Genomic DNA, 15,259 nt, shown 5'->3' with positions numbered 1-15,259 from the left:
ATGATGGGCCTCAGGAATAGATTGGCTTGGTCCCTGGACCACCCGGCCTCCAAATCCCTCTCTCTCCACCCGAAACCTCCCCTTGGCAATTGTCAAAAATCCAAGGGTCTACCCCATGGTCTCCCTACCAAAGTAGAAGCCGGGCCGCCCTTTGGTTTTCTTAAAGAAGTCCCCGTTGGCTGCAGCCTGGACGTCTGCCCCGTTCTCCACTAGGAGGGTCACTAGTGCCATGTTCCGCCTCTCAATGGCAATGTGCAGGGCCGTCTGGCCTGTGGAGGGTGTGTGCTGTTGGCTTTGTACTCACAGTCCTGTGGGGGTGCTTAGATAGGTGCAGGGGGAAGATCTGGGCAGAAAATGCCAGGTGACTCCCCCATACAAGAGGGGAGCAGGCCAGAATGCCCAAAGGGGGCCTAGAGAGTCCCTGAGGCAGAAGTAGAGACCCCCAGGGAACACCAGACCATGACCTGGAATAGTCAAAACTGCCTAAGGTCAAGGAACAGTAGCAGGGAGAGTAGCCATGGCTTCTGGAAGCAAAGAACACCAAGTCCACAGAGGGGAGGATGGGACCCTCAGCACCAGGAGAAAACAAGTCCAGCAGGTAGGGGAGGCAAGGACCCCCCCAGGACCAGGAGATGCCAACGCAGTGGCTGGTACAGGGAGTACGAAGCTCAGAGGCTTGCCCAGGCATGCCACCTGGCTCCAGCTGTGCTTGTGCACAGAGTCATGCCAAACCCCGTCCCCCTCCTCACCCTTGTAGTAGCTGTCTGTGTAACTGGCGTTGACAAACTCCTTCAGGCTGTCCGTCTGCCGGGCAATCTCCAGGAGCAGGGGAATGGTATCATTCTGCCCATCGTGCAGGTTGAGCATGGCTTTCAGCAGACAGGTCTTCCCGGTCTCTGGGTCTGCAAGACAAAGTGAGGGTCAGAGCAGTGCATGACAGCTGGGGCCCGACCCAGGAGCCCGGCCTTGCAGGGGCCACCTTTGAACTCGCTGTCCATGAGGTGCTTCTGGCTCTTCTGCAGGAAGAGCAGCAGACTCTGCAGCTCCTCACAGTTATTCTGAGCGACGGCTTCAAAGATCTTCCTGCGATCATACAGCTTGAGGTTCTTCTCAGACCCAGCAGGAGCAGAGTCCTGGGAAGACTGCCTGCAGGCCAGAAAACACCTTCATCTCCTGCTCTGATTTCCCTTCAGCCCTGGGGCCTCCAGAGCTTGTCAGGGAGCATGACTAAATCCCAGGGTAAACCAAAAGGTGAAAAAACATGATATAAAACCCATCCCTCAGTCTACATGACCGTCCAGGAAACTGATGTAACAGGGAACGATGGGGTGCATGTGTCCACACTCTGTCCCCACCCTGCCTGTAGGCACCATCTAGAAAGTCTTTGCTGCCACTGCTTCCTCCAACACCCAAGCCACTCACTTCTCTGCCTACTCAGGAGCTGGGGCTCTGGGGGCAGTAGCCCGGAGGGGGCTGGAGGCGGGGAGTTGCAGCAGTTTGGACGGTTCCTGTTAAGTGAAAAAGTGTCTTCACACTGGCCTGGAGGTCAGCCGGCCCATGTACCTCCCTCACCTGCCTTGGAGGAAGCGAGAGGGCCCTTGGGCTTGTCACTGGAACTGTTCTGCACTCTCTAAAAAGCATCCTGGCCCTGAGGTTTTCAACTTAGAGTCTAAGTGTTTGGGGCTGGTGAGCATTTGAGGCCTGGAAACCTAGAGATCAGCCTGCAGCTAAGATCAGCAGATAGGCCAGCATCCATGACCATGTGTCCTGAGGCTCCTAGGAGTGCAGATGCTGGACCAGACGATTTGTGAAGCCTCTCCAGTTCCCTGGCTCTATGACCTTCAGCCCATAAGCTAGAGGAACACATGGTATCTCCATAGCTGGGGCCTCAGCTGGCAGAGCCAGTTGGGCTCCTGGTGGGGAGGGGCTCAGGCTCCAGATGCAGCTTACCTGTCACAGGTGAGGCCATCCTCATGCTTCTGGATGATGACAACAGGGCTGACGGTGATGGCTGGGCAGGAGGCTAGCTGGCCTTCCTCGTAAGAGCAGTCCATAGGAGAAGCTTCCTCCGAGTCGCATTTCCCAAAAAGGCGACTGCGGCTCTTGGCCGTGGGGAAGATGTGGGGTTTGGCTGGAGCTGGCCTGGAGTTAGGGTCTCCATCCAGGGGGTCTGAGCAGGAGTCCTCTTGGGGTGGCTCCTCAGACTCCCCTGAGTCTGAGCTCCCCCATTTCTTCATCCTTGTCAGATCCGTTGTGGCCTGAGAGGCAGCCTGCAGGCAGCCACCAAGATCAGGTGTGTGCCCAGCTTGAGGACTCCACAACTCTAGCCCCCATCTGCCCTCCTTGCAAAAGCCCCTGTGAAGCAGGACACCCCAGAGATCCAACAGCTGCTGGCCCTAGCCCCCCAGAACTAAAGCTTCTAGGGGTGCTATACCTCCTACCTCAGAGGCCCCAGGGGTGAGCAGGCCTAGCAACCCCATGGGCATTGGGCTCAAGGGTGGATGTGTGGGCCAGCTTGAAGCCATAAGGCTCTGAAAGACATGAATGGATTGCTCTCCTCTCTGGGCCTCAGTTGCCTCATCTGCAAAGTGGGATCATAACTACTGCTCTGCCTCCCTCCAAGATCAGAATAAAGGAAACAATGGGAGTGGCTGTCAATGGCTGGGCATTGAGGGAGGGACTCGGTGATGAGAATGGCTCAGCCTCAAAGAGCAGAACAGGCTGTGTCTCTGTGAACAGGGTGAGCGGCAGAGACTGACATGCTCACACTCCATGCTGCACAGGCCTTCTTGTGCCACGTGTCCCCGTCACCAGCCACGTGCTTGCCTGCTTTTGCTCTTCAACCTGGCAGCTGCAACTATTGAGTTGGTGGGGACTTTTTGCACTTTTTTTGTCATTTTTGTGAAATTTCAAGCATCCCTGAATTTTTAAACTTTAAGAGATTAGAGGCTGGTGCAGGCCTTCCAGGCCTGAACATGTGGTGTTCAGCTGGCAGCTAGCACTAGCACATATGGCCGTGAACTTGGTTTGATAGTGTCTTCCACCCCCTTCCTAACCTTCTGTCCCACTCCTCCCTCCATCCAGCAGGGCATCCCCACTCCCTGGTACCCAGGGCTGTCCCACATCTCAGAGGCCTTTGCCTCTGCAGTGTCTCCACTTGGGGGCATTTTCCTTCTCCTCTTCATGCCCAAATCCTATCACTTTTCAGAGGCCACCTCCCTTTGGGGTCCAACACTAATGCTGCCTCCTCCACACCCCCAGGCTCTGCACTGGCCGTGCTCCCTCCCCATCCAGAGTGGCCCAGTTGGTTGTCCATCATCCTTCGTGGCCCTGTTAGCACCATCCATTATGCAGTCTAGCAATTTCTATCTGGCACTGCCTTATCTCCCCCACATCCTATGACCTCTTCCTGAGCAGGGCACTTGCCTGATCCCCCTCTCTATGAAATAAAGCTGTGGTCACTGTCGGGAACATGAAAGAGATCAGATATAGACCCTTCTTGTTCCCATTTCCAAAGAAAGTTAGTGAGATTCATGTTCCAGCAGTGGTTGGATTCCAAAAAATAGCCAGTCAAGAAATGGGAAGCTGCTCACAACCTGCATTTTCAAGTGCAAGTTCAGGCAGTGAACACTCAGAGCACACAGCTGGGCCTCGGCAGTAGATCAGCTATTATCTGATGCCCAGGTCCTTGGGGGAAAAATAAATGAGGCAGCCTCACCACTCTGCACCCTGCGAAGAAGACAGACAGCTGACTGCCGGCCCATTTTCCATCCTGCCTGCTGTTCCTCTCAGGGGGGCTCGAGTCTTTCTCTGCGTTATCCCTCAGATGGAAACCCTGCAGCAGGAAGTGTTCCTGGCCACAGGGAATCCTCCTTCCAACCACTCACCCATTTGTTCATCCCATCACTCAACAGCCATCTACTGAATCCTACTGGGTACCCAGGCCTGTGCTGGGGGCACAGAGAGGACTCGGCCCCATCTGAGACAGAAACCAGGCACTGGCTGGGGCAGGGTATCACAGGAGGGGCCAGGGTCCTGAAGAAGGCTTCATGGAGAAGGTGACAGAGGATCTGGGCCTAGAAGGAGAGGAGGGTTGATCTGGGGCCAGGGGAGAGGATGGGGATCCCAAAGTAGCTGGTGAAGAGGAAGCCAGTGGGCCTGGAGGACAGGCAGCAGGGCAGAACCAGATGGCTGTTGTCCTTGAACGTCAAGGAACAGGATTTGGACTTTATTGTGTGGATGGTAGGAAGCCATGAGAAGCTTCAGAAGCATAAACACCAACACTCATCTGCGCTTTTGGAAGAGAACGTCTTATTATGTTCATACTATGTGGAGCCTGCTACCATTAAAAGGCACAGGAGGCTAGTAAGAACGAAAGTAACTGACGTGCTTGAGCATGTACTGTGCAAGGGTGGGTACCATTCTAACACTTCACATGTGCTCACTTCATTCTCACATCTCCAAGAGGTAAATATTTGACAGATGAGGAAACTCAGGCACAGTGGTTGCTGGAGGCCACAGTTAGGATGAGGTGGAACCTGGATTTGATACCCGGAAGCCTGACTGCAGAGTATCTCTAGCACTCCACCACAGGGGTCTTCTCAGCCATTAAACTCAGCCCCGGACTTCACACCAGGGTGAGGAACTGATCAGCCCAAAGTCCCCTAGCCCTGGGGCCAGGCAGGCAGGGACAACCCCCTTCTGCTCAGAAGCCCCAACCTGTAGCACCTTCCTGCTCAAACAAGCATCCCAGGAAGCTCAAAGGCCAAAACGAAGTACAGGTAGGAACCAGGCCATCTGCCAGGGCCTGACTCTCGCAGGGCATCTCCCCTTGGTAGGACTGGCCACAAAACCAAGAATAAACCTGATGCCTGACTCACAATTCTTAATATCCCAACCAGAGCACCCATTAGCAGGGGCCCCCACAAATCATTCCACAGTGTCACCTTTTGCCTCTCCCTCTGACTGGTCCAAATCTAACCAAACCCAATAAACATGAAGCAGCCCACACAGTACCATCATTCGGTCAGTCAACAAACCCCAAATCTGCACTGCATGCCTCACACTTGATTTCCTACTGAAAACTAAGCTTCTTCCAGAGCAGAGGGCAGGACAGGGACTGAGAGGCCATTTGCTCTGGGCTGCAGGGTGGACAGGGACAAGATAGTCTGCCACTGCCAGGCCCGGGTGTGTCTAGCACATGAGCCCCGTGGCAAGGTACCTATCACAGTTGAATGTCCTACGATGATGGGGGAAATTTCCAACTATGACTTGGGGTGTCTGATGGAGATGGCTGTTCTGGTTTAGGCAAGATTCACAAACCTACCAATGGAGACTAAAGGACTGTCCTGAAAAAAATGACCCTGCTCAGCAAAACTTGGTTTGGCCTCTGGATCTTTCTCCACTCCAGAGCCAGGAAGGAAACTGCCCACCACCTGGGCGAAGCCCCCTTTTTCTTCCTAATCCAGGTGACACATCCCGGGGCGCAGCTCTCCTGCTCCCTCTCTGCTCAAAGCATCTGTCTGCCTCCAGCTTCCCTACAGGCTCTTGGGAACTGGTCCAGGATCCACCCCTGATCATTCCTAAAGAGAAATTCCTACCTGAGCATTTCCTAAAGAGGGACAGAGATCCGGGGGCTACCCCGCCTATGGATGAAGAGCCACAGGAACCCTATCTAAAACAGAGAGCGAGTGGAGCCTGGGTGAGAACCCAGGACTCCTGCCACCCCACCCAGCACCCCTTCAGCCTGGAAGGAGCTATGTGGCGAAACCTCCGGCCACAAACCACTGGCCTCTTTGCTCCAGGAGGAGGGTCCAGGATGACCCTGATGCAACTCATACACAATGACAATAGCAACCTCCACAGTCACTTGCCAAGTGTTTACGATTAACCAGGCTAAGTGCACCACAGCTATAGCTTCACTTTAGCGTCACCATGACCTTTGAGGCAGCCACTGTTATTATCCCCAGTTTTCAGATGGGGTAACTAAGGTGCTGAGAGGCTAGTTGAACTGCTCATAGTCACCCAAGCGGACAGAGGCAGGGCTCAGTTTTTGACAGCTCCCTGTGTCATTCTAAAAGCTAGCATCGGCACCGGCCAGCAAACAACAGAAAGGACTCACCAGCTAGATGCAGCGCACCCCGGACACAGCAGGTGCCGGCAAGCTCCAAGGCTTCGTTACTTGAAGGGAGAGCTGGACTGGTGTGGGGAGAAGAGTTGCCTCTGTGAGGGTCCGTGGCCCCTCCCTGGGCCACGGTCACTCAGCGCTGGCAGGGATGGGCTGTGGGTACACTCTGGCACTCAAGGAAAATGTTTCCAGCAATGGCAGCAGCTGCTGTTGCCGTGGTTCTGATTCCCAGAGGATCCCAGAGCTTTTCCCATCATTTTTTCCCTTTTTCAGAAACCACTTAGCTGCTGCCCCTCCCCCCACCATGCCAGGGCTGCAGTGCACTTAGCCACACACCGCCCAGAGCCAGCCAGAGCTGTGACCTCAGCTCTCAAGAAAAAGGAGGCCACTGCTCAGGCCTCTCAAACCCAACACTCTTACAGATAGGGTGGTCTGGGGAAAAAACTCAACAACCAGAGAAGTAAAACCCAGCATCATGAAACTGCTCCAGTTTGAAAATGTGGAAGGAATGTAAAGGGTCACATCACCCATCACACAGTCATGGCCTGACATTCAGGAACCTGGTTTTGAATGACGGCTTTGCCACCTCTGTGCAACCTTGGACAAATGCCTGCCTCTCTTGGGCCTCTCATTCTCTGTGGAAGCCTCGTGAAGGATTGTGGAGGCTTCTGGGTCTGCCAGGTCCCAGCCTTACTCAACTGGGATTCCTCATGGAACCACAAAACACAGAAAATTATTTCCGTGTCTATTTTCTTATTTCTCTTAGTATGATTGTAAAAGCATAGGAGGAAAGTCAATACTGTAAGGAATAATTCCCTCCTGGAACATGGCTGAGAAAGGCTGCAAAGTCCTTCTGAGCATGTATACAGTCTGCAACCTGAAATGCCCTGCAGAACCCATCCTGGCAGCAGCTGCCCGTAGGAACCCTATAGGACTCCAAAAAGCCGGGGGCCCTACATGGCCTGAAATGAGCAGCTATGTGCCAGAAAAGTCCCATCGTAGCCCTCCTTGGAGTAGCTCACAAGGTTGACCCCCGAGTCAAGACACTGAAGTGCAGACACTTCGTGGACTCTGCACGACATTTTACAGTTTACAGAGAAGCTGCACAAACCCACTCTCCCATGCCACACAACAACCCTGGGCATACTTATTTTACATATGAGAAATCTGTGCTGGGCGCCTGGGTGGCTCAGTTGGCTAAATGTCTGACTTTGGCTCAGGTCATGATCTCACAGTTCATGGGTTCAAGCCCCGTGTCGGGCTCTAGGCTGATAGCTCAGAGCCTGGAGCCTGCTTCCGATTCTGGGTCTCCCTCTCTCTCTCTGCCCCTCCCCCGTTCATGCTCTGTCTCTCTCTGTCTCAAAAATAAAAATAAACGTTAAAAAATTTTTTTAAATGAACCTTGGAATTCATCCTTTTTTGAGAAATTTTGGTAAAATACCTATAACATGAAAAAATACCATTTCAACCAGTTTTCAGTGTACAATTCAGGAGCATTAAGTACATTTATAATGTCACCACCATCCATCTCCGGAACTGTTTTCATCTTGTGAAACTGAAACCCTATACCTATTAAACACTAATTCCCCATTCCTCCCTTCCCCCAGCCTCTGGCAACCAGTCTACATTCTGTCTCTATGAATTTGATTATTCTAAGACCATCATGGAAGTGGATTCGTGCAGTATTTATCTTTTTGTGACTGGCTTGTTTCACTTAGCATAATGTCCTCAAGATTCATCCATCTTGTAGCATACTACAGGATTTCCTCCCTTTATGAGGTTGTACGATATGCCATTGCATGTGTAGACCATGTTTTGTTTAGCCCTTCATCAGTCAATGGACACTTGGGTTACTTCCAACTTTTGCCTGTGGAATATTGCTCTGAACATGGGTGTACAAATATCTCTTTGAGTCACAGCTTTCGATTCTTTTGGGCATATACCCAGAAGTGGGATTGCTGGACCATGGAATTCGTTCTTAATCATGCATAGCCATCTGTTACACATATTTTAAAAACTCACCAGCAGTGACCCCTCAACCTACAAGTTCTCTAGGGTCACTGTTCCTTCTAACCATGTGTGTGGGCCAGAGGTGCTGCGGAGAACACCTCGGTGTGGAGACCGACATGCTGATGCTGTGTTAGGGACAGCCTCTGGCTCACACACTGGCTGGGCCGGGTCCGGATCTCAGCCACAGCAGCCCTGGGGCATGGGTGGGAGACATCTGAGAAAGGCACTGAGAGGACTGGCCAGCCCAGGGCAACGTCCAAGAAAGGGGAGGGTTATACTTCTCTACCAGAGGTGTCCCCTTAGCTTCCAAGGTGATTTCTGCCTCCAGTGAGGACAACACATGTCACTAAATGTGTCCCCTTTGTAACATAGCCATTGGGCACTGACATCTCCCAGAGTCTACATGGCACCATGCACGCTGCGAGGGCTGCAGGGAAATCCTGGCCCTTCTCCTCCTTCCCTGACAGCTTTTCCTCAATATACAGGAAAAGGACCCTTATCTCCTCCTACCCTTTTCTGAGACCCCCACTCCTCCAAGGACTCATCTGACATGCCCAAGCCAGGGACTCCCTCATCCAGGGGTCCAGCCCCACCCTTTCCCCTGAGCTCTCCTGGGAACTCCAGGTAAAGACCACAAACCCCTTCCCATCAGCATGTCCCAAGATGAACCCCTCTGCCCTCCACACTCCCTTCCCTCAACATTACTGCCTATCAGACACCAACATTTTAAAAATTTCTTTTTACATTTATTTATTTTTGATAGAGAGAGACAGCATACAAGTGGGGGAGGGGAAGAGACAGAAGGAAACACAGAATCCAAAGCAGGCTCCAGGCTCCGAGCTGTCAGCACAGAGCCCGTCGTGGGGCTTGTACTCACAAACCGCGAGATCATGACCTAAGCTGAAGTCAGACGCTTAACCGACTGAGCCACCCAGGCGCCCCTAAGGCACCAACTTTCTTATGTCAAAGTCTGACATACTTTGTCATCTCCAGCCTCTCCTTCTCTGTTCTGTCCAGGGTACGTTTCTGTGGCTCATATGGATCCCTCTCTGCGGCTGGCAGCTACTTCCTCTCACCTGAGGCACCAGAAGTGCCCAGCACCCTGACTCATGACCTCCCAATCCCCAGACGTAGAATATCCTCCTGACTGCGCCCCCTTACAGAATAAGGCCCTACCCCTCGGCTTGGTACCCTGAGCCGACAACCCCAGTCTCCACTCCCACTGTGGCCCAGCCCTTCCTGTTACCTGGACACATCTCCTCCCAAGCCATACTAACTGTCCCTGCCTCCACCCCCTTCCCCTGCCCTCTTTCTGCCCAACGTGCTTGCACTATGCATCGACTTAACCTGTCTTTTAAGGCCCAGGTGGCAGGTGGGACCTTTGGATGCCGAGGCTCTATCATTCAACTCCACCTCTTCCAAAAATCCTCTCCACCAAGGGCCCAGCCAAAGTGCTCACCTCTAAACCCCTACAGAAATCTAGACCCGCACCTTCCTGCAGCAACCAGTGCATGTGATCACAAAGACAACGATAATAGCAGTGGATGCTTATTAAGACCATGCAGTGTGCCAGGTTCTGGGATAAGCACTTTATGCATTAGCTCATCAGACTCTCACAAAGTTTCATGAGGAGAGTCTGATTTTGTCCCCCATTTTATGGATGAGGAAATGAAGTATAGACAGGCTATGTTACCTGCCCAAGGACAGTGACAACCATACTAGTCTTGTCTGAAGCTTCCTAAAGCTTGTATTGAGCTTTAACTGCTCTGAGGTTTGTGGCTTATTTGGCAGATTTTAATGGCTCCAGAGTGACAGGGCTCTTGCACCCTCAATTCTCCTTCTCTAAGCCTACCTAGCTCCACAACTTGCCCAAAGGAGCACAACATATACATTTATTGGCATGGTTTTATCTGAGCCAAACCTGCACTGAGTGGTTCTACTAAAACTCAAGAAATGGCAGCAGACACAAGACCTTAGGGTTGAGCACTGCTGCCATCAGCCTGGTTTTCTGGGTGGTATTTTGCCAACAAGGTGTTCTTGAATCTATGTAATGATGTATCCATTAAAACTCTTTGTAAGTAGATCACGTTTCAGTGATGAATTCTGGGAGGGGGCGCGTACTTCAAGCTCAGGTCTGATGGGAACAAGAGGCAGTGCAGCAAAGTGCTAGGGGCCACACCAGCACGTGGGTGGGCCAAGTGGGCTGGGCCCCAGGTCATCAATGGCTGCAGTTCTTTAGCGTCACCACCAGGGGGGCACATTGACTTAAACTCAGCCCTTGACCCTGGCAATGGGATCCTCATTTATTTTCTTCATCCATCTGGGTCCCTCATGGATTTGAAGCCAAACTTTCTGGTACAGCTAGAAACCAGCAAACTGTCGTGTGCTAATAAAAGCCTGATTACCCAAATCAGGAACCGTCAGCCCCTCATTTCTGGGAGGACCCAAGTAGGAATAAGCAGAGCTAGTTCTGGCCCCAGAGAAGGTGGTTAAAGCACCACCGCGAGTACCTGTAACCCACCCGAGGACAGTGCCAACTCTACCGGTCTTATCTTGGGATTTCTAAATCTTGTGTGGATTTTTAACTTCCTGACTTTTGTGTCTTGCTTCCCAGATTTTAAATGGCCTCAGGGATCCCGGATACAAATGGCAAACAGCAGACTTAGAAGAAAACTACTTTCCTTTCTGCATTTGGTCTGTGCATTAGTGTCACCAGGTACCCACCTGAGTCAGTTCCCATGGAGGGCAGGGCTCTGTGAGAGGGGACAGTGCACTCCAGAAGTGGATGGAGCTGGCCATCTAAGCTGGGGAGGGATGAGGCATCCACTCAGCACCCAACAGCTGAGCCCCTCTCTGCAGAGCTGGGACCCAGGGCGGGTACTGGCAACAAGAGAGAGAAGAGATTGGAGGGTCAGATGCATGGGCAGAGAATAGAGGCAGGAGAGGAGACCCAGACAGGCCCAGCAGACACCCGCTCCATAAATTTGGGCAGATAGCTGAAGCTCTGGGTCCTTATCCCCAAAACGGGTGAAGGCACCTGCCCTGCCTGCTTTATGAGGCTTTTCTGGGGGATTAATAAGAATACTGGATGTGAATGAATGGTCTCTGTGAGCTGGTAAAGCTCTAGGCAAGCATGAGGGGTTATTGTTCTCATCATCATTATTTCAGAAGAGAACCGCATCTGCTGATTGTTGAGCTATCTCCGGCCATTAGCTTGAGGTTGTGACTAATTGTTTTTTAATGAAAAAAAAACAAGATTTGCTTAATGTTTCATGAGTCACACAGTGAACATCTCTAAACCCAGAATCTCTCAATTTCAAAGATGGGCTATCTGTCCATCTAATCGTGGCTGAGAGGTCAAGTGCAAACCACCCTCTACCCTGAAGCCCCACCAAGCACTAGCAAACCACAGCAAGTGAGTAGGATGAATAAGATGGTCTCTGACCTCAAGAAGGCCAGGACACATGAGGAAAAACTGCTAGGCTCTCTCTGACGCTCTACTGGGTGGGGCATGCTGTAACAGGCACAAGCCAGGAGCCAACAGGCCATGCCAACAGCAAACACTGAGTTGGGTCCCAGATGCCAGCTGCAATTATAATCCAGTCACAGATATGCTTCCAGGGAGACTGTGCAGCAGAAAGATAGCATCTGAGCTGGGTCTTGGACAAGGTATTGTATTCTTCCCCGGGAGAAGGACATTCAAACATGGGCATCAGCCCAAGATTAAGGAGAAGGGCAGGGCAGAGAACACCTAAGAGGAAGCCTGCCCTCAAGCAGCTTTCAGTCAGTTGAGAAGAAGAATAAAGAACATGAAAGCCACATAAACATTACATACATCTAGTCATAGTCAAGGGCCAAAAGAAGGGTATGTGTGGCAGGCTCTGCCCCCACGTTGGTTCAGGCCTACGGTCTTTCACAAGCTGTTTTCTAGGCCCCTCCAATTGGGCCCCCACCTCCTGTAACACCCATTCTCCACCGTAAAGTCCCCATGGCTGACAGTTACACTCTTAAAGCTCATGAAGTCTGTCCTCCACTCTGCTGCCCACAGGAGAAAGTCTAAACCCCTCAGTCTGGCATCTAGGACCCTTCACAGTTTGGCCAACACGTCCAGCCACAAGTTCTATCACACCCTTTCATAAGCCCTGTGACCAAGTTACACCAGACAGTTCATCACACCCTGCTCATGCCGGTCACTTTCATGTGAATACACCTGCTCTCTCAGCCTAGAATGCTAAAGAAAATGGGCTCTGGGGTTGAATCTGAGAGTTGTGATCTTAGGTAGGTTACTTAACTTGTGTCTCGGTTTCTTCATCTGAGAAATGAAGATAATAGTACCCACCTTCTAGGGTCACCATATAGATCAAATAGGTCCAAACAAGTATAGATTAGCTCCTACTACATAGCTCAAAAAATGTTAACTGCTGTTGGTATTGATGGACTGAAACTCTCCAAGGTTTAGCTTAATGTCACTTACATAAAGAATGAATTGTTCCTTCTTCTGCACACATGTGTAAATCTGTCCTGGTGTTGGCAATTTAGCCCTGTCCTGACAGAACACCCAGCTCCTAGTGGGTGCTCAATAAATGTCTGGGTCTGTGCTGGGTGCAGCTGAGTCTTCTTAGACACAATCTCTACTGTGGTTGTAGTGGTCAGGGTAAACTAAGTTATGCTGTGGCAACAACCCCAAATCTCAGTGGCTTCAAACATCAAAGGTTTATTTCTCAGTCACATTTCATGTTGCACATTTGTTGGTGAGGGCTCTACACCATAGTGCCCTAACATGGAACCTAGGCTGACAGAGCCTCCATTCTCTGGGACACCACCAGTCACTCCTGGCAAAGGGAACGGAGTGTGGAAAATCACACACTGGCTCCTAAGGACCTCTGCTTAGAAGTAGAACACTTCTGGTCACATTTTGCTGGCCAAAGCAAATCTGGGGAGAAAGTGCAAGTCTACCACCTGCTCGTAAGATCAGGATATGGGCAAACAGTCCTAAAGGCCAGTTCCTCATCTGAGGATCACACTGGTATCAAACACTTACTGGTACCTCCAGGGAATGACGGCAAAAGCAGTGAGTGGTTTATGATTTCAGACTGAAGAAATAAAGCCCTGGAAGCTGTGCTCAACCCCACTGCAGAGGCTCCAGGCCTGTGCAATAAAAACAGTAACAGAGATTTTAGCTGGCAAGCTTGGACTGCGCAAGGCTCAGCCCTCAGAGATAGAGTGGACATGTGGAAAGGGAACAGAGAGTTCCGGCACCGCACTGGGCACTGGTCTGGGCTACCTGGCCTTGCATCCAGTTCCTAATCTTACATTTACAGGCTCCATCCATAGCACCCTGAGAATACAAGACAGGCTGCCTCCCAGGAGTCAGAGGGCCAACTCCTCCTGATGGAGAGGCTATCTGTTATCCTTCGGCCTATCCCAAGGTGACCTCTCTCACAGGCCTTCCATAGGGGCTCCAGAATAATGGTGTCAACTCATCTTGGCTGAGAGAAAACTCACATGACTTTCCCGAGTGATCTTCAGCTACTTGTCCTGGTACAATCATGGAGCAGGTGGGGTTTTCTGCAGAACAACCTACAAATGATCCTTATGTCCAACCTGCCAAACCAAGCCCTACAGCTATGCCATAATTTACAGTGTTCCCAAAGCAGACAGGTGTGTCTTATTAAAGGGACAAAGCTCTGAAAGAATGAGCTTTAGTATCTGAAATCCAATCAGCATGGCAAGGCAGATTAATCTAAGAGCTCAGACAACCACATAATTCATAAAGTGACCTTTACAAAGAAACAACATGGCCACTTCCCAAACTCATAGTTGCCTAGGAGTCTCAGAGTCAGGCCTGCCTGAGCCTTGGGATCACTCTTAGGAGTCTGGAACTAGATGCAGGAATGACAGCCTTTTCCTGGAGCCATTCCATGGTCATCCCTACCAACTACAGAAAGGTTTAAGATGCTCTGGGACCCCCACATGGATGCTGACTCCAGTGGGATGTTTCTGCAGGCCAGAAACACATGGTAGGCCAGCAAGGCCGACACCAAGAGAAAGAAAATCTAGGGCCTGCAGGATAAGGGGTTCTCTCTGATTAAACTGACCATCCTCTCTGACAGGAGCATGCCCAGCTGCATCCCTTTCCTTGGAAGACCTCCCAAGAATGTGCAGGAGAAAAATACACTGCTGCCCAGACACACCCCCGAAAAAGGGTCCTGCCTGGTCAGACTATTGGGAACAATGTGCTTGAATGGTGGGGCCACATAGCATCCATCCCCCTTGCTGGTTATGCCACCCACCTTTCCTTCCCTGTTCTGTGCCTTCAAGCCAGTTGTGTTAAGGATCTAGAGCAGCTCCACTGCAGCAGGCTGTCCTTGGAGGGGAAGTGCATGGTGAGAAGGCAGCATGGATCCCTGCATCTTCATCTCAGCCAGTCTGCTTTACTGCCCTGGGTGACCCCCTGCCTCAGCTATAACCAGCTGTGGCCAAGGGAGAACAAGAGTGAGAAAGGGACCTCAGGGTCACATGGCACAATCCAGTAGGGAAGGACTTTTCCAACAGTGCATGTGACCCAAGCCTGGGTTTCATGTCCTTTTAAAAACAATCCAAAAGCTGGATTGGCGGGGGTGGGGGGGGTGGGGGGGTCTTCTTTTCTTACTTTGAGCGCACAGTCACCAGACTTTTTGGTGCCTAAAGTCCATATTTATTTTCTCTTTGTCTACAGGTGAGTCATAGATGAGCCTGCTGACCGGGATGCTGGGGTACTGTTCCTTTTCTTTGTCTCTCTCTCTCTCTCTCTCTCTTCACCATATTTATATTTGGGACCAGTTCCCAGGTGAGTCTCTTTTGGAAAGTACTGATTTGGGATCCAGTTGATGAGTCCTGGTTGCATTATTAGAGTATGCCCTGAACGTAGGTTCTTGGTCAAGATGGTGCCCTGAGAACAAGCTTTGCTTAAAAGCTGCCCACAGGGGCGCCTGGGTGGCTCAGTCAGTTAAGCGGCCGACTTCGGCTTGGGTCATGATCTTACAGTCCGTGAGTTCGAGCCCCACGTCAGGCTCTGTGCTGACAGCTCAGAGCCTGGAGCCTGTTTTGGATTCTGTGTCTCCCTCTCTCTGACCCTCCCCC

At 51.4% G+C, this 15,259-nt stretch overlaps 1 protein-coding gene and 1 long non-coding RNA gene across 2 annotated transcripts in view; both read right to left on the bottom strand.

The window, feature by feature from the left end:
• TRPV1 (transient receptor potential cation channel subfamily V member 1) overlaps window positions 1-7,319 on the bottom strand; it is a 29,053-nt gene extending 21,734 nt beyond the window's left edge. The window contains 4 exon segments of the mRNA XM_032591160.1: window positions 129-269; window positions 750-902; window positions 980-1,146; window positions 1,951-7,319. Of these exon segments, the coding sequence (XP_032447051.1) occupies window positions 129-269; window positions 750-902; window positions 980-1,146; window positions 1,951-2,237 (748 nt within the window). The 5' untranslated portion in view covers window positions 2,238-7,319.
• Window positions 7,320-12,359: 5,040 nt separating this feature from the next.
• LOC116737757 lies at window positions 12,360-15,160 on the bottom strand. The gene is made up of 2 exons (XR_004342896.1): window positions 14,431-15,160; window positions 12,360-13,285 (listed from the first exon to the last, which is right to left on the bottom strand). It is a non-coding gene; the product is annotated as an uncharacterized LOC116737757 (long non-coding RNA).
• Window positions 15,161-15,259: the final 99 nt, after the last annotated feature.

The sequence above is a fragment of the Lynx canadensis genome, chromosome E1, assembly GCF_007474595.2.
Source record: "Lynx canadensis isolate LIC74 chromosome E1, mLynCan4.pri.v2, whole genome shotgun sequence".
Classification (NCBI taxonomy): domain Eukaryota; kingdom Metazoa; phylum Chordata; class Mammalia; order Carnivora; family Felidae; genus Lynx; species Lynx canadensis.
Note: the sequence above shows the minus strand (reverse complement) of the source record. Positions and strands in the feature narration are given on the sequence as shown.